Here is a 24,896-nt window from a genome sequence, read left to right as displayed (position 1 = left end):
TCCCTCTTTGGGAAAGGCGTTCTCATTACAAGTTGCTTCTCTTTCAACATGTGGCTTCACAACTCAGTCGGTGTTGACGCCCAACCATTGGAGGACGAAAGATTACGGCGATTCCATAGTTTCATAACAAGGGAGATAAAAAAAATTGATCACAATTCTGCTTGTAGCGGCCGACAAAAGCGAAGCAAATTTTCGACGACAACTATGAGTTTCACCAATAAAGACACACTGAAGCGAAGATATATTTTGCGCACAAGCCTTGAATCGTTTTATTTAACGTAGTCGAGGTGACCAAGTACTTATCGTAAACTGAAATATGAAAATTATAAGGAAGAAGGTGAGCTAAATTCCAAAAAGGATAAAAGAGAACCGCTTGAAAACGAACTCTAACAAAAACTAATAGCCAGGTGGGAAAAACGTGGGGGATTTTTGGTAAATTGGCAATTTCGCTTCTGAAATATTTTTCATTGCCGCGCAATAACTCGAGAGAGTTGCTTACCCTAATTTTACGGTTGATTATTGCATACGGCGAAAAAAAAAGTTAACGGATTACCCGCACTGGTGGATAAACCGCACGTTATGTTCTTCAACTTTTTGGTGGCGAAAACGTGACATTAAGGTGATACATTTCGGTCTTTTAAAAGTTGTCTGGTTTCACTTTCGAAAACTTGAGAGCGTCTATGTCAAAGGTCAAAGAAATTCAGACGCGTGCACAACTCTGTGTCAATATTAGAATGTACTTTATTGATAAAATTATACAGTAAAAACACTAGTCGCCCATGCCCAAATCTCAACGTTTCATACTTGACAGAATGCGAATTTGTGGCCACATTCTGTGCGAGCGATCGTTCAACGCCCTGTTGATTTGTTGAAAGAGAGCTGGGTGAGTGTTAAAACTTGAATTATAAAGTATTGTCGGCGATTTTAAAAAAAAATCGATATCTCCGGTTCTACTGGGCCTAACAAGTCCCTTAAAACGGGAAAATTCTCTTAAGCTCAAGCTAGTGTTAAATGGAAATTTGTTACTGATGTGCCGGATATCTTTGGATTATTTTTGTCACCATCAAGGTTTTGTTTTTGCGCGTGCCGATAGCAATTTGTTCGTCACGTAACTAATTATGCATGAAATAAGCTCAAGTCGGCATCATGTTTTTGTGCCGCTTTGCGGCACTCTTAATACGATAAAATTCATTTGAGAAGTGGAAACGCATGTTGGTGATAATTTTTTTTTCAATTCAACTACCAGTAGATTTTAAAATTGTCACATATCCCGCACCTCCATATTACCCGCAGTGGCGCGCGTTTAATGCAAAATCAACAGATTACCCGCAGGTAAACGGCCGGAAATTACGGTAACAGCCCGACCGCCTCCTGAATGTTAGGGAGCCTGTTCGTCTGGTGCTTTTCGTGGACTGAGAAGATCAATTTGTTCATAAATTCTCGTCAACGGACATCCCGGTTTTCGGTTCGTTTAAGTGATTATTTCCCGAATCCCGCTCCTCAAAATCGCCGATTCCCTAGTCCCGTTCATGATAGCAATCTCGCATCTCGCTCCCCTCTTGCTTTAAATTCCCAGATCCCAGCCTTTAAATAAGGGAAAATCACGGATCCCGAAAACCCATAGGGGACCCTTGTTTTAAATGTTCGGTTTAAACAGAAACACAAGCCTAGTTGCATTTGTGTATTTCTGAGGAACTTAGGTTAAGTACATGCACTATATTATGGCTAGCTAAACAATTGCCGTTACAAGATTTTATATACACGTGAGTGTCCTTGCGTTCAGTATCATAAGATTTGCTTTAAGTTCATGCAGGGTGTTAGGTTTCTTAGTGACAATACTTTTTACAAAGATAAAGTAAACAGTAAACCTGATAAAATTCTCAGGATGTGCTCAAGTCTGGCAATAGTCTTGTGTCCCCGGCACAGCAACTTCTCGATGGCTTCGCTCCCCTTACTGATCGACAATTCTCACTCCGGTAGAACTGACTAGAAATGATATTTCTTGTTGCGATGTTATGTTGCCTAGTGCTACTTATCGTATCTCCAATCTTTCGCTTCTTATTTCTTTCACAACTTGTGAAACCGAATTGTTTTTTTCATTCTGAGGTTGCTATTAGGGACTTTAAGAGAACCACGACGACCACGGCAACGAAACGTAGCGAAACAAATTTTTCTATGAACTAAACAATAGCTCAGCGAGTCCGTTTTAAAAACTCCTTACATTTCCAGGCCGCCCTATCGAACAAAGACAGGTTATTTATGAATAGAAACTGGCACAGTTTAAAAAAATTATGCATGCACTAAGTGAGAGGACAGAGAAGAAGCTGTAATTTCTAACGGATCCCACAATCCACTGTAAGAAATGATGTTAAAGCTGCATTGTATAAATAAAAGGTAATTTGAAATGCAAATGAATACAGATTTACAGTTTGGTGTCATTTCTTTTACTTATCAAGGCATCTGAGTTGAGAGATAAGTGGAAGAAATAAATTGAAGACTTTTTCATAAGGAGTAGATTAGAAATGTTTAGACCGCAATTAATGTGTTTTCCTTCTCTTTTCGGTGTTATATCCTTGAAGTAAAAATTAGATTAATTCATTTAACTGTATAAAATTTAACATCCGTTTTAAAATACTAGTTCATTTCGTATTAAAGAGACTTCTTTAAGCATAAAACGGTAAAAACGAACGATAAAATCCGACGTTTCGGAGTTGTCATGACTCCATTATCAAGGTAAAATATGAAAAAAATGCAAATTACAATATTTAAAGCGATTTTGACGCGAAGAATTAGCTTAAAAGGGTGCGAAGATTATGAAAATACTTTCGCCCGAATGGAGTCTGATTGCACGTTGATATTTGGCTTTAAAGCTCTTATAAGAAGTATTTCGTACAGTAAACAGTCAAACTTCTTTCTGCATTTCTTAAGCACTTCGAAACGCTTTAGCAGGTCCTGAAGCATCGTCTTGTGCACGTTCTTGTAGAGTTTGGCGATAATGATAATGATAAGGAATTTATATAGCGCTAAAGCTATAAACATATTCAGAAGCGCTTACATAAGTTAAAGTTCTATACTAATTAAAACTAAAATATTCAAAGGCAAAAACATTAGAACAATTGAAACAAACTAAAAGCTTTCCTAAATAGAAATGTTTTAAGTTTCTTTTTAAAAATGGCGAGGCTGCTAGTTGTTCTTATAGTTAATGGCAGCGAGTTCCATAAAACAGGTGCAGCATGAGCAAAGGCCCGATCCCCAAGTGAAGAGCAGTTGGCTTTTGGAACGAACAGAAGAGATTGAGCAGACGAGCGAAGAGTGTAATTAATAGCTGGGTTCAGGGACAAAAGATCTTTAATGTAGGGAGGACTTTGGTTGTGTAATGACTTGTAAACAAAGAGGAGCAATTTAAACTGAATTCTGAACGTTAATGGGAGCCAATGTAGGTCGATAAGTGCAGGTGTGATACGATCAAATTTGGAATCTGAAAAATCACTCTAGCCGCAGCATTCTGAACTTTCTGTTAGTGATCGAGTTGATATTTAGGCAGACCGAAGAGAAGTGCATTACAGTAATCAAGGTGTGAGTATATGAATGCGTGGACTAGTGTCTTAGTCGACTGAACAGTATGGAATTTTCTGATCTGTCTTATGTTGTATAATCCGCGAAAAGCCTTGCTAAAAATCTCGCCTATATGAACGTTCAATCGCATGTGGGCATCGAACCAGGACCCAAGGTTCCGGACGCTTTCCAAAAGTTAAATGAAGGTTTCACCAATAATAATAGATTCAATAGATTTTTTATTTCAAGTTGTTGGCGGGTGCTAATAATTAGAAACTCAGTTTTTGTGTCGTTGATCATTAAACGATTAGCAATAAACCAAGAACGAACATCAACAATGCACATCTCAACCGCAGAGACAGCGTTAATTTCGGAATGGATAGAGCAAGGTCGGAAGGAGAGGTAAATCTGGGTGTCGTCAGCATAACCATGGATGGATGGGAGATGCTGAAAAATAATTTTGAAGAGGCGGGAGACGTAGAGAGTGAATACAATAGGCCACATACAACTACCCTGGGGGACTCCACAGTTCAGATTAAAGTCATCAGAAGTCTTATCACCAACAAGTATACGTTTTTTGCGACCAGAAAGAAATGAGTCGAACCAATTTAAAGCAGTCCCGACGACTCCAACATCCTGTTGCAAGATATTCAAAAGAATGGAATGTTCAGTGGTGTCAAAAGCAGCACTGAAGTCCAAAAGTACGAGAAGTGTCACTTTTTTATTATCCATACTCGTTTAGATGTCGTTTTGAACCTTTAATAAAGCAGTTTCTGTCGAGTGATACTTGCGGAAGCCGGACTGGAATTTAGGGTGAGGGGCATTTTTTTTACGGTGGACGAGAAGTTGTTGGAGTGCAGCCTTTTCCACTACCTTGGAAATGAATGGAAGATTACTGACTAGATGGAAATTTTTATAGACCAAATTAAGTCCAGGTTTTTTCAGTAGAGGAGAGACAACGGCGGTTCTCCAATATTCTGGAACGTGGCCACTGAGAAGAGAGAGATTTACCATCTAAGTGATAGGGGGCGCTAATATATCAACACAGGACTTCAGTAACCATGTAGGAATAGGATCCAGCCGACAAGAGGCATTGGAGGATTCTCGAACAATCTTAGACACTTCTTCGATAGATAGCGCGGAAAAACTCTCCAGATTCTCCTTAGGAGTAACAGGAGTGAGTCCAGGTTCTTGAACTTGAAACTTATCAAGATTTTCCTTTATGATTTCAATTTTTTTGAAGAAGAAGGTGCCAAATTCGTTTGCTAGCTTTGTGGGGTCAGTGTGCTCTGGAATAGCCGTCTCAAGTGGTTCCCTACACAAATAATTAACCACACGAAATAACTTGCGACAGTCACGCGCACACTCATCAATTAGGTTTGAATAATAATTCACACGTGCATATTTAAGAAATGCAGAGTACTGATGACGAACTCTTTGGTAATTATTCCAGTCACCAAGGAGGTCAGTTTTCACGGCTCTTTTTTCAAGGCGACGACGTTGACGCTTGAGTTGTTTAATGTCATCATTAAACCATGTGACCTTTGGACGATTAATCATAGTCCTTGTTTTAAGCGGGGCAAACTTATCCAGTAAGTCAGTAAGGGTCTTGTTAAAGGAGTCGGAGATGGTGCATCAATGTTGTCCCAGTGTACGCTTGCACAAAGCATAGAAGAGGCGGAGGATTGTTGTTTTTATGTCCTTTTATTCGACTATGTAAATGTTCGCGTGTGTTACCTACATAACGCGCATCGCACCAGTCATTTTGAAAACTATAAACAACACACTGCTGATTTACAATTGGTGGCTTTGTTTCCTTGACATGTAGTTCTTGTTCAGTTTTTCGGCTCACAAACACAGGTTGGATGGTGGTGTGTACTTTTAGGCTCAGATCCTTTAGTTGTTTCATCGCAATATCTGCTGAGATTTGGTCTCTAAATGGCAAAATTACTCGAACCGTGTCATCTGTCTCTTTGGATGGCAACAAAAGCTGCTGTTGGTCACAAGCATTTGAGTCAACGAAACTTTGAATGGTAGAGTTAACGAGGTGTTTGGGGTACTTCAGACGTGAGGATACTGTCTTCAAACGGTCACATTCGTCAGAGAAATGTGACTAAGATGAGGATAAACGATGTGCCTGATCAAGCATAGTTCTTAGTAGAACCTATTTACACCGATTGTCAACATGACTCTGATTATGCAATAGTGGAGTTGAATTAGTGGGTTTTACGTACACCATAGCGTCTCTTTTTGAGGCGATCGGTTGAGTAACTGTACACCCAGAAATGGGAGCATGCCATTGCATACGGCTTCCATCGTGAATTTTACGGAGGAATGTTCCTTGTTATATGTGTCCAGGAAGTTAGATGCTGTTGCCATATTTAGCATGATGGTGAGCGAATCGTCTACACATCTTCGATAGAAAAAAGGGAGTTTGCCCTCCCGCTCAAGGTTTTCTTCCATTGGCTAGTAACGGACCAAGAGTCACAGTCTGTTTAAAGATAGTAATCTGGGACGAATCTGCCTGGGCTAGCTCGGGATTGAATATCTAACGTGCTAGTTCGTCCGTAACTGTCTGAGCCTCCGCAAAAATCGCCACAGTGATTGAAAGACGGCTGTGGATCTCTTCCCAGGAAAAAAGAGACAACGTTGGAGAAAAAAAAATGTGAATTTGGTTATAACCGGTTAGGCCACTACGATTATTTCATCGTACTCTCTCCCTTTTTGGGAGTTGTTGAGCCAGTAGAAAGTGAACATGGAACTACAGTCGACACTCTTGTCTACAATGATTTTCGCTGTCAGTTTATCAAATCATTTAACTTTTAAATGATTGAGGTTACTTTTCAGAACCTACTGCTTTAAATTTTATATTAAAGTCATGATTTAGTACGGCAGATTCTTAAAAATTTGTTTTAGTCATACGAAGTATCTCAACCCTAACAACACCTCTTTCAAGAATACAATGTTTTTTCACCACGAAATAACCTTTTTCCTCTACAGTCCTCAGTGCTTTTAAAAATCACATCAAAAAAAGTCTAACTTTATTGTTTCCAGCCAGTAGTACTTCAGGGTTTGGTGTTCAGAAAAGTCGCCATCGAGTCATCAAGGGCTTTCATGAATGTAGAGTGGTGAATTGGGGACTGGGTTCCAGTAAACTTGCTGGTGTGGCTTCGATCTCTGTAAGTGAGGATGTCCTCATGTTTGTGATGTTCCCAGTCATGGAACTGTTGGGCGGTGTCCAGGTCATATCCGTAGTTTGCATCCTTGGCGATGTCGACCAAGTATTCAGTCTGGAAATTTATATCATCGTGGCAGTCTTTCAGTTCATTCATTCTGAAATTATAAAGGAAAAAATAAAAAAAAATTCCATTTCAGTATGATTCGTGACATGTTCTGTAACTGATCCGTTAAGAGGTCCCTTTCTTCTAATGAAATTTTTTGGTGCGCTTATTTGAAGTCTACAGCTCTTATCTAAAAACAAAGGAATATATTTAATAATTTAAGCCAGGATTACTAAATATCTACACGTTCGGGTCTCCCTTTCGACAGCAACGAAGCTGTTTTCAACGTATCAAGATAAGTTCCTGTTGAGTGCATTTCGATTGAGTGTTTATGTCGTAACATTTGAATAAAAGTATGAAAGGAACAAGAAGCCAATAAAAACACAAAGTAAACACAAGTAATCGGGCATAATGGGGCGGGAAGCTCGATTGTGCAATGAATGATTTTGGGTTAAGCTTTGATTCTGATTGGTCGAGTAGTGGTTTGTTTTAGTTTCCATCTGATTAGTTTTAAGGGCGACGCCAAATTTTCGAGAGCAGTCGAGGGGACTGGGGGAACGAGACCCGCGCAGGAATTCGCGATGATTCATTCAATATTCCAGGACAGATTTCTCTATAATTTATTACTTTGCGATCCATTTCTCAATGTCCTTCTTCATGGTTTCCTTGTCAGGGAGTTTGAGCTCCCCTGTGATGCAGTTCACGGTCCACTTGGCTTGCGCGTCGAACATGGTGTAAGTGTAGTACTGATTCTGCATTCCAATGTAGAAAAACTTGTTGTTGCCAGCCTCGGTCCACAGCACATTCTTGTACATCCCGGCGGGGTACAAGATATTCCTGGCCTTCAGCGGGAGGCGCTCTTCAAGGAACGGAAAGTGGAAGTAGTAGCCGGTGCACAAAATGATGGCGTCCACATCGGCCTTGCTACCATCCTTGAAGTGGACAGTTTTGCCTTCGATCTTTGTTAGCAGTGGTCTCTCATTGATCTCAGTGGGCCACTTGAAGCCCATCGGCCTGGTCTTGTAGGAGCAAATGATCCTCTTGGCGCCATATTTGAGGTTTTGCAAAGCGATATCCTCAGCGGAATAGCTGGAGCCGACCACAAGAAGCGTCTGTCCTTGGAACTGATAGGCATTTCGGAAGTCGTGAGAGTGCATCACGCGGCCAGGAAACTCCTCTATTCCTGGAAAGAAGGGAACGTTCGGCACAGAAAAGTGACCAGTTGCTACAATAAGGTAGTCAAACTTCTGAACAGGAAGGTCTTTGTCCTCGACAAGGCTTTTGATAACCACTGAAAAGTCGTCAGTGTCATCATTGTAGGTCACCTGGCGGACGGCATGATTGAAACGAATCCAGTGTCTAAGATCGGCTTTAGTCCAGCGACCTGATAGAAGATTCAGTAAGAGAAAATATATTACGTTACGTGCTAATAGTTGTGTGTTTTTTTTATAACCTCTACATCGCTCGTCCACAGCTAATTTTGCCCTTAAGAGGTAGACATGTGTTATTTTTCTTTTCGTCCCGGAATTAGGAAAAACCAAAAAAACAGTGATCGTAATCAGGAACAGAGCTAACCAGCAGGTAAGTTGTTGAGATGGAAAGATTACATACCTTTCAAGTAATCAAAGAGAACCTCTCTGGGTGGGAAGGATGGAATTGCCTTTTTGAAATGATCTTCGAACGTGTAATCCGGAAACTCTAAAGTTTCCTTCGGACCATTCGACCAGAGGCCTCGGTACATACTTCCATGGACGGGTTCACCAAACTGATCGATACCTGAATAAAGAAAAGAATTAAAAGAATATAATCATTAACTTGTCTTCATTTTTTCTTGAACTCAAATCATTGTTTGCCTTAACCGTTTGTTCTTAGTATGCATACAAACCAAATGGTCTATCAAGCCAAAGTTTCAAATCGATTTCGCAAAAAAAAAAATTTTTTGTACTCTGCCTTCCCTTAATTCAGAAGCACTGATCCGCTCATATTGTCCTACGTTTATTTTCCACATTCCTAGTGGCGCTATTTTGGGTGCAATGTTGACGCTGCATGTTAAAGAAGGAAACAAAAAGAACATATTGTACTATTGGTTCCTCCTCCAAGCGGCTAAACCTCATCTACACCAAGAAAATGCAACTTTTAACCAGAAAGAAATAGCAAGATCAAATGACTAGAAACAAAGGCTGTGCATAAGAGTGTGTCAACGCGCCACTAAAAACTATGTACTTACCAGTTTCCCAGGAGTATTTCCAGAGTCCTCCCCAGTCGGACTGCTTGTCGAAGCACACAATTTCAGGAATTTCTTTGCCTTGTTCTTTCAGTTTATTACAGTGAAACAATACTGACATACCACTGGGACCTGCACCGATCACACAGACACTCTTCGCTTTAGACATTTTTACGTTATCGGTTCCAACTGTCAAAAAAAGAATGTATAACATCAGTGATATTTTCAATATGCTCAAAATCAAATTATTGATTTTTGTATTTAATTGTTAGTAGATCCCACTTTGGGAAAGGCGTTCTCATTACAAGTTGCTTCTCTTTCAACATGTGGCTTGGCAAGTCAGTCGGTGTTGACGCCCAACCATTGGAGGACGAAAGATTACGGCGATTCCATAGTTTCATAACAAGGAAGATAAAAAAAATTGAACACAATTCTGCTTGTAGCGGCCGACAAAAGCGAAGCAAATTTTCGACGACAACTATGAGTTTCACCGATAAAGACACACTGAAGCGAAGATATATTTTGCGCACAAGCCTTGAATCGTTTTATTTAACGTAGTCGAGGTGACCAAGTACTTATCGTAAACTGAAATATGAAAATTATAAGGAAGAAGGTGAGCTAAATTCCAAAAAGGATAAAAGAGAACCGCTTGAAAACGAACTCTAACAAAAACTAATAGCCAGGTGGGAAAAACGTGGAGGAATTTTGGTAAATTGGCAATTTCGCTTCTGAAATATTTTTCATTGCCGCGCAATAACTCGAGAGAGTTGCTTACCCTAATTTTCGGCCGTTTACCCGCACGGCCGATTGCTGGCACCGGCCGATTATTGCATACGGCGAAAAAAAAAGTTAACGGATTACCCGCATTGGTGGATAACCCGCACGTTATGTTATTCAACGTTTTGGTGGCGAAAACGTGACATTAAGGTGATACATTTCGGTCTTTTAAAAGTTGTCTGGTTTCACTTTCGAAAACTTGAAAGCGTCTATGTCAAAAGTCACAGAAATTCAGACGCGTGCACAACTTTGTGTCAATATTAGCATGTACTTTATTGATAAAATTATACAGTAAAAACACTAGCCGCCCATGCCCAAATCTCAACTTTTCATACTTGACAGAATGCGAATTTGTGGCCACATTTTGTGCGAGCGATCGTTTAGCGCCCTGTTGATTTGTTGAAAGAGAGCTGGGTGAGTGTTAAAACTTGAATTATAAAGTATTGTCGGCGATTTCTAAAAAAAATCGATATCTCCGGTTCTACTGGGCCTAACAAGTCCCTTAAAACGGGAAAATTCTCTTAAGCTCAAGCTAGTGCTAAATGGAAATTTGTTGCTGATGTGCCGGATATCTTTGGATTATTTTTGTCACCATCAAGGTTTTGTTTTTACGCGTGCCGATAGCAATTTGTTCGTCACGTAGCTAATTATGCATGAAATAAGCTCGAATCGGCATCATGTTTTCGTGCCACTTTGCGGCACTCTTAATACGATAAAATTCATTTGAGAGGTGGAAACACATGTTGGTGATAATTTTTTTTCAATTCAACTACCAGTAGATTTTAAAATTGTCACATATCCCGCACCTCCCTGTTAACCGCAGTGGCGCGCGTTTAATGCAAAATCAACAGATTACCCGCAGGTAAACGGCCGGAAATTACGGTAACAGCCCGACCGCCTCCTGAATGTTAGAGAGCCTGTTCGTCTGGTGCTTTTCGTGGCCTGAGAAGATCAATTTGTTCATAAATTCTCGTCAACGGACATCCCGGTTTTCGGTTCGTTTAAGTGATTATTTCCCGAATCCCGCTCCTCAAAATCGCCGATTCCCTAGTCCCGTTCATGAAAGCAATCTCGCATCTCGCTCCCCTCTTGCTTTAACTTCCCGGATCCCAGCCTTTAAATGAGGGAAAATCACGGATCCCGAAAAACTTATTGGGGACCCTTGTTTTAAACGGTCGGTTTAAACAGAAACACAAAGCCTAGTTGCATTTGTGTACTTCTGAGGAACTTAAGTTAAGTACATGCACTATATTATGGCTAGCTAAACAATTGCCGTTATAAGACTTTGTATACACGTGAGTGTCCTTGCGTTCAGTATCATAAGATTTGCTTTAAGTTCATGCAGGGTGTTAGGTTTCTTGGTGACAATACTTTTCACAAAGACAAAGTAAACAGTAAACCTGATAAGATTCTCAGGATGTGCTCAAGTCTGGCAATAGTCTTGTGTCTCCGGCACAGCAAATCTCGATGGCTTCGCTCCCCTTACTGATCGCCAATTTTTACTCCGGTAGAACTGACTAGAAATGATATTTCTTGTTGCGATGTTATGTTACCTAGTGCTGCTTATCGTATCTCCAATCTTTCGCTTCTTATTTCTTTCACAACTTGTGAAACCGAATTTTTTTTTCGTTCTGAGGTTTCTATTAGGGACTTTAAGAGAACCACGACGACCACGGCAACGAAACGTAGCGAAACAAATTTTTCTATGAACTAAACAATAGCTCAGCGAGTGCGTTTTAAAACTCCTTACATTTCCAGGCCGCCCTATCGAACAAAGACAGGTTATTTATGAATAGAAACTGGCACAGTTTAAAAATTATGCATGCACTAAGTGAGAGGAAAGAGAGGAAGCTGTAATTTCTAACTGATCACACAATCCACTGTAAGAAATGATGTTAAAGCTGCATTGTATAAATGATAATTCTGTGAAAAGGTAAATTGAAATGCAAATGAATACAGATTTACAGTTTGGTGTCATTTCTTTTACTTATCAAGGCATCTGAGTTGAGAGATAAGTGGAAGAAATAAATTGAAGACTTTTTCATAAGGATTAGATTAGAAATGTTTAGACTGCAATTAATATGTTTTCCTTCTCTTTTCGGTGTTATATCCTTGAAGTAAAAATTAGATTAATTCATTTAACTGTATACAATTCAACATCCGTTTTAAAATACTAGTTCATTTCGTATTAAAGAGACTTCTTTAAACATAAAACGGTAAAAACGAACGATAAAATCCGACGTTTCGGAGTAGTCATGACTCCATTATCAAGGTAAAATATGAAAAAAGAAATGCAAATTACAATATTTAAAGCGATTTTGACGCGAAGAATTAGCTTCAAATGGTGCGAAGATTATGAAGATACTTTCGCCCGAATGGAGTCTGATTGCACGTTGAGATTTGGCTTTAAAGCTCTTATAAGAAGTATTTCGTACACTAAACATTCAAACTTCTTTCTGCATTTCTTAAGCACTTCGAAACGCTTTAGCAGGTCATGAAGCATCGTCTTGTGCACGTTCTTGTAGAGTTTGGCGATAATGATAATGATAATGATAAGGAATTTATATAGCGCTAAAACTATCAACAATATTCAGAAGCGCTTACATAAGTTAAAGTTCTATACTAATTAAAACTAAAATATTCAAAGGCAAAAACATTAGAACTATTGAAAGAAACTGAAAGCTTTCCTAAATAGAAATGTTTTAAGTTGCTTTTTAAAAATGGCGAGGCTACTACTTGTTCTTATAGTTAATGGCAGCGAGTTCCATAAAACAGGTGCAGCATGAGCAAAGGCCGATCCCCAAGTGAAGAGCAGTTGGCTTTTGGAACGAACAGAAGAGATTGAGCAGACGAGCGAAGAACATAATTAGTAACTGGTTTCAGGGACAAAAGATCTTTAATGTAGGGAGGACTTTGGTTGTGTAATGACTTGTAGATAAAGAGGAGCAATTTAAACTGAATTCTGAACGTTACTGGGAGCCAATGTAGGTCGATAAGTGCAGGTGTGATATGATCAAATTTCGGAATCTGAAAAATCACTCTAGCCGCAGCATTCTGAACTTTCTGTAAGCGATCGAGTTGATATTTAGGTAGACCGAAGAGAAGTGCGTTACAGTAATCAAGGTGTGAGGATATGAAGGCGTGGACTAGTGTCTTAGTCGATTGAACAGTAAGGAATTTTCTGATCTGTCTTGTGTTGTATAATCCGCGAAAAGCCTTGCTACAAATCTTGCCTATATGAACGTTCATTCGCATATGGGTATCAAACCAGGACCCAAGGTTCCGCACGCTTTCTAAAGGTTTAATGAGGGTGTCACCAATAATAACAGATTCAATAGATGTTCTTTTTAAGTTGTTGGCGGGTGCCAATAACTAGAAACTCAGTTTTTGCGTCGTTGATCATTAAACGATTAGCAATAAACCAAGAACGAACATCAGCAATGCACATCTCAATCGCAGAGACAGCGTTAATTTCGGAATGGATAGAGCAAGGTCGGAAGGAAAGGTAAATCTGGGTGTCGTCAGCATAACCATGGACGGAAGGGAGATGCTGAGAAATAATGTTGAAGAGGCGGGGGACGCAGAGAGTGAATAAAATAGGCCACATACAACTACCCTGGGGGACTCCACAGTTCAGATTAAAGTCATCAGAAGTCTTATCACCAACAAGTATACGTTTTTTGCGACCAGAAAGAAATGAGTCGAACCAATTTAAAGCAGTCCCGACGACTCCAACATCCTGTTGCAAGATATTCAGAAGAATGGAATGTTCAGTGGTGTCAAAAGCAGCACTAAGGTCCAAAAGTACGAGAAGTGTCACTGCTTTATTATCCATACTAATTAAGATGTCGTTTTGAACCTTTAATAAAGCAGTTTCTGTCGAATGATACTTACGGAAGCTGGACTGGAATTTAGGGAGAGGGGCATTTTTTTCACAGTGGACGAGAAGTTGTTGAAGTGCAGCCTTTCCCACTACCTTGAAAATGAATGGAAGGTTACTGACTAGACGGAAATTTTTATAGACCAAATCAAGTCCAGTTTTTTTCAGTAGAGGAGAGACAACGGCGGTTCTCCAATATTCTGGAACGTGGCCACTGAGAAGAGAGAGATTTACCATCTCAGTGATAGGGGGCACTAATACATCAACACAGGACTTCAGTAGCCATGTAGGAACAGGACCCAGCCGACAAGAGGCATTGGAGGATTCTCGAACAATCTTAGACACTTCTTCGATAGATAGCGCGGAAAAACTCTCCAGATTCTCCTTAGGAGTAACAGGAATGAGTCCAAGATTTTCCTTTATGATTTCAATTTTTTTGAGGAAGAAGGTGTCAAATTCGTTTGCTAGCTTTGTGGGGTCAGTGTGCTCTGGAAGAGCCGTATCAAGTGGTTCCCTACACAAATAATTAACCACGCGAAATAACTTGCGACAATCACCCGCACACTGATCAATTAGGTTTGAATAATAATTCACACGTGCAGATTTAAGAAATGCAGAGTACTGATTACGAACTCTATGGTAATTATTCCAATCACAGGGAGGTCAGTTTTCACGGCTCTCTTTTCAAGGGGACGACGTTGACGCTTGAGTTGTTTAATGTCATCATTAAACCATAGGACCTTCGGACGATTAACCATAGTCCTTGTTTTAAGCGGGGCAAACTAATCCAGTAAGTCAGTAAGGGTCTTGTTAAAGCAGTCGGAGAGTGCACCTATGTTGTCCCAGTGTACGCTTGCACAAAGAAGAGGCGGAGGATTATTGTTTTTATGTCCTTTTTTTTCGACTTTGTAAATGTTCGCGTGTGTTACCTACATAACGCGCATCGCACAGGTCACTTTGAAAACTATAAACAACACACTGCTGATTTACAATTGGTGGCTTTGTTTCCTTGACATGTAGTTCTTGTTCAATTTTTCGGCTCACAAACACAGGTTGGACGGTGGTGTGTACTTTTAGGCTCAGATCCTTTAGTTGTTTCCTCACAATATCTGCTGAGATTTGGTCTCTAAATGGCAAAATTACTCGAACCGTGTCATCTGTCATTTGGATGGTGACAAAAGCTGCTGCTGGTCACAAGCCTTTGAGTCAACGAAACTTTTGATGGTGGAGCTAACGAGACCCGGTGTTTGGGGTACTTCAGACGTGAGAATACTGTCTTCAAACGGTCACATTCACCAAAGAAATGTGACCAAGATGAAGATAAACGATGTGCTCCATCAAGCATAGTTCTTAGCAGGTCCTTTTTGTACCGATTGTCAACTGATTGCGCAAGAGTGGACTTGAATTAGTGGGTTTTACATACACCATAGTTTCTCTATTTGAGGCGATCGGTTGAGTAACTGGACACCCAGAAATGGGAGCATGCCATTGCATACGGTTTCCATTTTGAATTTTACGGAGGAATGTTCTTTGTTAAACGTGTCCAGGAAGTTAGATGCTGTTGCGATATTTGGCATGATGGTGAGCGTATCGTTTACATATCTTCGATAGAAAAACGAGAGTTTGCCCTCCCGCTCAAGGTTTTCTTCGATTTACCCATCATGCCAAATATGGCAACAGCATCTAACTAACGTTTTTCTAGTTCATTTCATTGGAAAAATGGAATGGAATCTACCAAAGGTGTCACAATGTCCAACAGTTACTGTTCTTCTCAAAGACCCCATAGGAGAGGGGTGAGGTTAACCTTGGGAAAAGGGTGTGTTGTTCTTCTCAAATACCCAATAGCAGAGGGGTAAGGTCACATTTGGGGGAGGGAAAGAGGTGGGTTGCCAGTGTAACAACACTCAAGCCTGCCGCTGGTAGTGAAAAAAGGAAAAAAAACAGAACAAATTAAGTTAAACAAGCTATGTGAAGGCCATCGATTTAATGGTCTAAAGCTTGTGAAAAAGCCTGAAATAAACCCTTGATGCGCATGCTGTTATCATAATCGATCATGATGGTGTGCTGGTAATCAGCACACGATGAAAGTTTACTTTGATTAACAAACTATCTACCCCTCTATGAAAACATCTCTGCATCCCAATCCTTTTTTAATGTACCCTTTCATTCCATTTCGTCATCAACAAACGGACACCAAATTAATTCTCGATGAAGAAACGATTTCAGACCAGCTTTTCGAAGTTCTTGTGTCAAATCTTGCAAGATGGACACGAAAGGTGTCTATCACAAGTTTTGAACCGCTTCCCACTTTAGGTTTTAACCGAGGAGATTGAACTTAAAACCATTGTCACAGTCTGTTTAAAGATAGTAATCTGGGACGAATGTGCCTGGGCTAGCTCGGGATTGAATATCTAACGTGCTAGTTCGTCCGTAACTGTCTGAGCCTCCGCAAAAATCGCCACAGTGAATGAAAGACGGCTGAGGATCTCTTCCCAGGAAAAAAGAGACAACGTTGGAGAAAAAATGTGAAGTTGGTTATAACCAGTTAGGCCACTACGATTATTTCATCGTACTCTCTCCCTTTTTGGGAGTTGTTGAGCTAGTAGGAAGTGAACATGGAACTAAAGTCGACACTCTTTTCTGCAATGATTTCGTTGTCAGTTTATAGAATCATTTAACTTTCAAACGATTGAGGTTACTTTTCGGAACCTACTGCTTTTAATTTTACATCAAAATCATGATTTATTACGGCAGATTCTTAAATATTTGTTTTAGTCATACGAAGTATCTCAACCCTAATAACACCTCTTTCAAGAATACAATGTTTTTTTCACCACGACATAACCTTTTTCCTCTACAGTCCTCGGTGCTTTTAAAAATCACACCAAAACAGGTTTAACTTTATTGTTTCCAGCCAGTAGTACTTCAGGGTTTGGTGTTCAGAAAAGTCGCCATCGAGTCATCAAGGGCTTTCATGAATGTAGAGTGGTGAATTGGGGACTGGGTTCCAGTAAACTTGCTGGTGTGGCTTCGATCTCTGTAAGTGAGGATGTCCTCATGTTTGTGATGTTCCCAGTCATGGAACTGTTGGGCGGTGTCCAGGTCATATCCGTAGTTTGCATCCTTGGCGATGTCGACCAAGTATTCAGTCTGGAAATTTATATCATCGTAGCAGTCTTTCAGTTCATTAATTCTGAAATTATGAAAGAAAAAATAAAAAACTTCCATTTTAGTATCATTCGTGACATGTTCTGTAACTGATCCGTTAAGTGGCTTCCTTTCTTCTAATGAAATTTTATGGTGCGCTTATTTGAAGTCTGCAGCTCTTGTCTAAAAACAAAGGAATATATTCAATACTTTAAGCCAGGATTACCAAATATCTACACGTTCGGGTCTCCCTTTCGACAGCAACGAAGCTGTTTTCAACGTATCAAGATAAGTTCCTGTTGAGTGCATTTCGATTGAGTGTTTATGTCGTAACATTTGAATAAAAGTATGAAAGGAACAAGAAGCCAATAAAAACACAAAGTAAACACAAGTAATCGGGCATAATGGGGCGGGAAGCTCGATTGTGCAATGAATGATTTTGGGTTAAGCTTTGATTCTGATTGGTCGAGTAGTGGTTTGTTTTAGTTTCCATCTGATTAGTTTTAAGGGCGACGCCAAATTTTCGAGAGCAGTCGAGGGGACGAGACCCGCGCAGGAATTCGCGATGATTCATTCAATATTCCAGGACAGATTGCTCTATAATTTATTACTTTGTGATCCATTTCTCAATGTCCTTCTTCATGGCTTCGTTGTCAGGGAGTTTGAGCTCCCCTGTGATGCAGTTCACGGTCCACTTGGCTTGCGCGTCGAACATGGTGTAAGTGTAGTACTGGTCCTGCATTCCAATGTAGAAAACCTTGTTGTTGCCAGCCTCGGTCCACAGTACATTCTTGTACATCCCGGCAGGGTACAAGATATTCCTGGCCTTCAGCCGGAGGCGCTCCTCAAGGAACGGAAAGTGGAAGCAGTAGCCGGTGCACAAAATGATGGCGTCCACATCGGCCTTGCTACCATCCTTGAAGTGGACAGTTTTGCCTTCGATCTTTGTTAGCAGTGGTCTCTCAGTGATCTCAGGGGGCCACTTGAAGCCCATTGGCCTGGTCTTGTAGGAGCAAATGATCTTCTTGGCGCCATATTTGAGGTTTTGCAAAGCGATATCCTCAGCGGAATAGCTGGAGCCGACCACAAGAAGCGTCTGTCCTTGGAACTGATAGGCATTTCGGAAGTCGTGTGAGTGCGTCACGCGGCCAGGAAACTCCTCTATTCCTGGAAAAAAGGGAACGTTCGGCATAGAAAAGTGACCAGTTGCTACAATAAGGTAGTCAAACTTCTGAACAGGAAGGTCTTTGTCCTCGACAAGGCTTTTGACAACTACTGAAAAGTCGTCGGTGTCACCTGGCGGACGGCATGATTGAAACGAATCCAGTGTCGAAGATCGGCTGTAGTCCAGCGACCTTTTAGAAGATTTAGTGAGAGGAAATATGTTACGTTACGTGCTAACAGTTGTGTGTTTATTTTATAACCTTTACATCGCCCGTCTACGGCTAATTTTGCCCTTAAGAGGTAGGCCTGTGTTATTTTTTTTTTCGTATCGGAATTAGGAAAAACACAAAAAAAAAAAAAAAGAAAAACAGTGATCGAAATCAGGAACAGAGCTAACCAACGGGTTAGTTGTTGAGATGGAAAGATTACATACCTTTCAAGTAATCAAAGAGAACCTCTCTGGGTGGGAAGGATGGAATTGCCTTCTTGAAATGATCTTCGAACGTGTAGTCCGGAAACTCTAAAGTTTCCTTCGGACCATTCGACCAGAGGCCTCGGTACATACTTCCATGGACGGGTTCACCAAACTGATCGATACCTGAATAAAGAAAAGAGTTAAAAGAATACAATCATGTTTCTAGTCTTCATTTTTTCTTCAACTCAAACCATGGTTTGCTTAACCATTTTTTCTCAGTATGCGTTTCAAATAGACTCTAGGACGTCGCAAAAAAATTTTTATCTTTTAGTACACTGCCTTCCCCCTAACTCAGAAGCATTGACCCGCTCAAATTGCCCCACGTTTATTTTCCACATTTTTAGCGGTGCCCTTTTTGGTGCGATGTTGACACTGCATGTTAAAGATGAAAACGCCAAGAACATATTACACAGTTGGATCCTCCTCCAAGCGGCTAAACCTCATCTACACCAAGAAAATGCAACTTTACTAGAAAGACATAACAAGATCAAATGACTAGAAACAAAGGCTCTGCAAAAGAGTGTGTCAACGTGCCACTAAAAACTATGTACTCACCAGTTTCCCAGGAGTATTTCCAGATCCCTCCCCAATCTGACTGCTTGTCGAAGCACACAATTTCAGGAATTTCTTTGCCTTGTTCTTTCAGTTTATTGAAGTGAAATAATACTGACATACCACTGGGGCCTGCACCGATCACACAGACACGCTTTGCTTTAGACATCTTTACGTTTATTAGTTCCAACTGTCGAAAAAAATATATAGCATAAGTGGTATTTTCAATATCATCAAAATTAAATTATTGATTTAATTGTTAGCAGTTCCCACTTTGGAAAAGACGTTCTCATTACAAGTTGCTTCTCTTTCTACATGTGGCTTCGCAACTCAGTTGGTGGCGACGCCCAACCAGTATCTGGGGGACAACTAGTATCTGGGGGATAACTAGTATCTGGTAGCGGAGCTGGTATCTAGGGGACAACTAGTATCTGGGGGACAACTAGAATCTGGGGGACAACTATTATCTGGGGGACAACCAGTATCCGGGGGGCAACTATTACCTTGGGGACAACTAGTGTCTTGATGGTGACGCCCAACTATTATCTGGGGAACAACTAGTATCCGGGGATCAACTATTACCATCGGGACAACTAGTGTCTTGATGGTGACGCCCAACTAGTTTATTGATGGGATAACTAGTATCTGGGGGACAAGTAGTATCTGGGGGATAACTAGTATCTAGGGGAAAACTAGTATCTGGGGGACAAGTAGTATCTGGGGGATAAATAGTATCTGGGGGACAACTAGTATCTGGGTAAGAATCCCAGCGAAGCCTGAATTTTTTTTGGATTCTTTCCTGCAGTTCTTTCACTTACAGCTCATCTGAGAGGATCATTTCTTTACTTGTATTTTTCAAGTTGTTTTTGGATTTTTGAAAAAGAAAGAAGGAAAAAGAGTTAACTGGATGACGTTGGCTGTACCGTAGTCTCACAGAAGAGGATGATCTATCAGAGAAGCCCAGTCACTTGGTATTTTGTGTTCGAAAGCAGAAAAAAATTAGATATTTTAAACTTAGAAGAGTCTCTTTTAGACCACACAAAGAAAGACTAGTCTTCAGGAGATCTTTTCTGAAGTATTCCGAGTCCAGGCGGGCGGGAGGGGTCTTCTAGAGAAGGCGGGTTAATAAATTCTAAGTGTTCGAAATGAGAAGGTGTTGAGAAAAACGGATATTCCAACGGGAAGAAATAACGATGTAATTACGATGTCGACGCATTCATTCACAGGTCATTCCTAACCCTCTGAATTGCTGTATTTTTAACTTGAATAACAGAAACGAGAAACCTCAAATCTTGATCATTTATCGATCGACCCTTGCTGTGTTTGTAAAGTGGATTGTTTTCATTTTAACATAACCTTGTATTTGCACAACATCGTTTTCTTTTCAGTTTGATAGTTACGCAAACTCCTGAATTGACCTAAGAAACACTGACGGTTTGGCCATACAACGGAAAAAACAAAATCACCTCAGTTTGCAAGGGTAAGTCAATTTTTCCCGAAAAAAGGAGCCCTATTGTTTTCAAACTGATGGACATCAGTGTTATCAAAGTATCTGAAGGAGACTCTGGAGGAGCTGACGTTTATGTCAAAACAGTGTGTGTCGCTACGGAGATTAAGTCACGCCAGGACTGACAGCACCCGAAATATTAAATTTCACCAAGAAATATCGAATGGTTAAAAGAGAATCGACAAAAATCGAGTGGAATCATTGTCGTTAAAGAAGGTTTCCGTTAATCTATCACAAACATCCGTGTCGTTTAATATGTTCGGTTTAAACAGAAACATGCACAATGTCTAGTTGCCTACTTCTGAGGAACTGAAGTTAAGTACATGCACTATATTATGGCCGAGGAAACAACGCGCCGTTTCAAGATGTTAAGCACACATGAGTGTCCTTGCGTTCAGTATGATGAGCTTTGCTTTCAGTTCATGCAGGGTGTTAGGTTTCTTGGTGGCAATAATTTTCGCAAAGACAAAATAAACAATAAACCTGACAAGATTCTCAGGATGTGCTCAAGTCTGGCAATAGTCTTGTGTCTCCGGCGCATCAAATTTTAGTCGACCGCTTCGCACCCTTTACTGGTTTTCACTCAGTCGAACTGACTACGAATGCAATATTTATGAAATAAAATCTTATTTAAAGTTCTCGTGGTACGTACGAGGTAGGCATGTGGTAAGTGCAGGTGGTTACAAATAGGGGAGGGGAAGAGTTGGGTTGCCAGTGTGACAACACTTCATCTTACCACGCAGTGGTTGTGAAAAAAGGAAGTGAAACAAACAAACAAAATGAGCTAAACAACCCATGTGAGGGTCATCGATTTAATGATCTAAAGCTTGTGAAAAAGTCTGAAATAGGTCCTTGATGCGCCTACTGTTATCATAGTCGACCATGATGATGTGCTGGTAATTTGCACGCGATGAATATTTATTTTGATCAATAAACTATCTACCCGTCTATGACATGCAACCCATAATGCACCCTTTAATTTTTCAAATATAGCAAAATAATTTTCTTCTGAGCGAAAACCCTTCAGCGCTCAAACGCCCGTTTTGAACTACACCGATTAACAAAACTAGCACAACTTGGCACAAAATTCTACTTTGAGAGTTTTGTTTTGTCTAGCATGTCTAGATCACCCATTTATAAGAACAAAGCACATTTTTTTCAACGGTTTTTTTTACAGTGGTGACGCCCAGCTAGTGTCTGGGGAACATTTAGTATCTGGGGGATAACTAGTATCTGGGGGGCCCTGGCGTTCAGAATCATAAGCTTTGTTTTCAGTTCATGCAGGGTGTTAGGTTTCCTGGTGACAATAATTTTCACAAAGACAAAATAGTCGGTAGACCTGATAAGATTGTCAAGATGTACTTAAGTATGGTAATGGTGTCGTGTCCTCGGCACAACAAATCTCGATGGCTTCGCTTCCCTAACTGATCGACAATTCTCACTCCAGTAGAACTGACCAGAAATGATATTTCTTGTTGCGATGTAATGTTGCCTAGTGCTGCTTATCGTACTCCAATCTTTCGCTCTTTATTTCTCACCCAACTTGTGAAACTGAATGTTTTTTTTCATTCTCAGATTGCTATTAGCGACTTAAAGAGAACCACGATGGCCACGGCAAAGAAAGGAGGCGAAATATTTTTCTATGAACCAAACAATATGGCTCAACGACTCTGTTTTAAAACTCATTATATTTCCAGGCCGCTTCATTGAACAAAGACAGGTTATTTATGCGTAGACACTGGCTGGGCGGCTGAATTTTAAAACGTATGCATGCACTAAGTGAGAGGACAGAGAGAAGGCTGTAATTTATAACTGATCACACAATTCATTGTAAGAAATGATGTGAAAGCTGCATTATATAAATGATAATTCTGTGAAAAGGTAAACTGAAATACAAATGAATACAGATTTACAGTTTGGTGTCATTTCTATTACTTATCAAGGCACCTGAGTTAAGAAATAAGTGGAAAGGTAAATTGCAGACTTTTTCATAAGGAGTGGATAAGAAATGTTTAGAGTGCAATTAATATGTTTTCCTTCTCTTTTTGGTGTTATATCCTTGAAGTAAAACTAGATTAATTCATTTAACTGTATACAATTCAACATCCGTTTTAAAATACTAGTTCATTTCGTATTAAAAAGACTTCTTTAATATAAAAAGGTAAAAACGAACGATAAAATCCGACGTTTCGGAGTAGTCATGACTCCATTATCACTGTAAAATATGTTAAAGATCGTGCAAATTACAGCATTAAACCGATTTTGGCGCGAAGAATTAACGTTAAAGGATGCGAAGATTATGAAAATACTTTCGCCCGAATGGAGTCTGATTGCACGTTGAGATTTGGCTTTAAAGCTCTTAGAAAAGCATTTCGTACACTAAACAGTCAAATTTGTTTCTGCATTTTTTGAGCATTTCGAAACGCTTTAGCAGGTCCAGAGGCATCGTCCCGTACATGTTCTTGTAGTGTTTGGCAATGGCGGAGGATTGTTGCGGGTCCTTCTCTACGATTATGTAAATATCCGAGTGTGTACCAGCTACATAACCCGTATCGCACAGGTCACATTGAAAACTGTAAACAACACACTGCTGATTTACAATAGGTGGCTTTGTTTCCTTGACATGTAGTTCTTGTTCAATTTTTCGGCTCACAAACGCAGGCTGGATGATGGTGTGTACTTTTAGGCCTAGATCCTTTGGTTGTTTTTCTCACAATATCTGCTGAGATTTGGTCTCTAAATAGCAAAATTACTCGAACCGTGTCTTCTGTCTCTTTAGATGGCGACAAAAGCTGCTGCTGGTCACAAGCCTTTGAGTCAACGAAACTTTTGATGGTAGAGTTAACGAGGTTTTTGGGGTACCTCAGACGCGAGAATACTGTCTTCAAACGGTCACATTCGTCAGAAAATGTGACTAAGATGAGGATAAACGATGTGTCTGATCAAGCATAGTTCTTAGTAGAACCTATTTACACCGATTGTTAACATGACTCTGATTGTGCAAGAGTGGACTTGAATTAGTGGATTTACGTACACCATAGTATCTCTATTTGAGGCCATCGGTTGAGTAACTGGATACTCAGAAATGGGAGCATGCCATTGGATTCGGTTTCCATCATAAATTTTACGGAGGAATGTGCCTTGTTAAGCGTTTCCAGAAAGTTAGATGCTGTTGCGATATTTGGCATGACGGTGAGCATATCGTCTACATATCTTCGGTAGAAAGAAGAGAGTTTGCCCTCCCGCTCAAGGTTTTCTTCGATTGGCTAGTAAGGGACCAAGAGGGGATCACCATCATGTCAAATATGGCAACAGCATCTAACTAACGTTTTTCTCGTTCATTTCATTGGACAAATAGCCAGTGTCATGAGATAGAATCTACCAAAGAAGTCACAATGTCCAACAGTTATTGTTCTTCTCAAAGACCCCATAGGAGAGGGGTAAGGTTACATTTGGGAGAGGGGAAGAGGTGGGTTTTTATTCTCAAAGACCCCATAGGAGAGAGGTAAGGTTAACCTTGGGAAAGGGGTGGGTTGTTCTTCTCGTATACCCTTTAGGAGAGGGGTAAGGTTACATTTGGGGGAGGGAAAGAGGTGGGTTGCCAGTGTGGCAACACTTCAGCTTGCCTTTGGCAGTGAAAAAGGGAAAGAAAAAAACAGAACAAGATGAGCTAAACAAGCTATGTGAAGGCCATCGATTTAATTGTTTAAAGCTTGTGAAAGTTCTGAAATAAGCCCTTGATGCGTAATCGACCGTGATGGTGTGCTGGTACTTAGCAGGCGATGGAAGTTTACCTTGTTCAACAAACTATCTACCCCTCTATGATAACATCTCTGCACCCCAGTCCTTCTTAATGTACCCTGTCATTCCATTTCGTCATCGGCAAACGGACACCAAATTAATTCTCGATGAAGAAACGATTTCAGACTAGCTTTTCGAAGTCCTTATGTCAAATCTTGCAAGATGGATACGAAAGGTGTCTATCATCTGTTTTTAACCGCTTCCCACTTTAGGTTTTAACTGAGGAGATTGCACTTAAAACCATTGTCATGATCTTTTTAAATATAGTAGTTAAGGACGAATCTGCCTGAGCTAACTCAGGGGTGAAGATCTAACGTGCTAGTTCTCCTGTAACTGTCTGAGCCTCCACAAAAAATCGCAGTGATTGAGAGATGGCTGAGGATCTCTCTCCAGGAAAACAGAGACAACTTTTGGAGAAAAAGATGAAGCTGGTTATAACCGGTTAGGTCCCTACGATTATTTCATCGTACTCTCTCCCTTTTTGGGAGTTGTTGAGCCAGTAGGAAGTAAACATGGAACTAAAGTCGACACTC

The 24,896-nt window shown here is 40.3% G+C and overlaps 1 protein-coding gene and 2 pseudogenes across 1 annotated transcript; all 3 read right to left on the bottom strand.

Annotated features, from left to right (window-relative positions):
- Positions 1-5,167: 5,167 nt before the first annotated feature.
- On the bottom strand, positions 5,168-5,943 carry LOC131792337 (uncharacterized; annotated as a pseudogene).
- A 671-nt stretch (positions 5,944-6,614) lies between these two features.
- On the bottom strand, positions 6,615-9,229 carry LOC131792336 (trimethylamine monooxygenase-like). Its single transcript, XM_059109714.2, has 4 exons — positions 9,064-9,229; positions 8,448-8,612; positions 7,464-8,220; positions 6,615-6,888 (listed from the first exon to the last, which is right to left on the bottom strand). Exons 1-4 carry the CDS (start codon positions 9,227-9,229, stop codon positions 6,621-6,623), a joined length of 1,356 nt encoding a protein of 451 aa, XP_058965697.2. The 3' UTR covers positions 6,615-6,620.
- Positions 9,230-16,547: 7,318 nt separating this feature from the next.
- Positions 16,548-19,239, bottom strand: LOC131792325 (trimethylamine monooxygenase-like; annotated as a pseudogene).
- Positions 19,240-24,896: the final 5,657 nt, after the last annotated feature.

The sequence above is a fragment of the Pocillopora verrucosa genome, chromosome 4 (genome assembly GCF_036669915.1).
Source record: "Pocillopora verrucosa isolate sample1 chromosome 4, ASM3666991v2, whole genome shotgun sequence".
Taxonomy (NCBI): domain Eukaryota; kingdom Metazoa; phylum Cnidaria; class Anthozoa; order Scleractinia; family Pocilloporidae; genus Pocillopora; species Pocillopora verrucosa.
The sequence above is the reverse complement of the archived record's forward strand: the minus strand, read 5'-3'. Positions and strand labels throughout refer to the sequence as shown.

What these genes read in the sequence shown, in the direction of transcription:
- LOC131792336 (XM_059109714.2), bottom strand. Translation starts at nt 9,229, where the DNA reads ATGTCTAAAGCGAAGAGTGTCTGTGTGATCGGTGCAGGTCCCAGTGGT. An exon ending in GAAATACTCCTGGGAAACTG is followed by an intron (nt 8,613 to 9,063) that starts GTAAGTACATAG and finishes TTCTTTATTCAG; the next exon opens with GTATCGATCAGTTTGGTGAA. An exon ending in ATTGAGAAATGGATCGCAAA is followed by an intron (nt 6,889 to 7,463) that starts GTAATAAATTAT and finishes TTATAATTTCAG; the next exon opens with AATGAATGAACTGAAAGACT.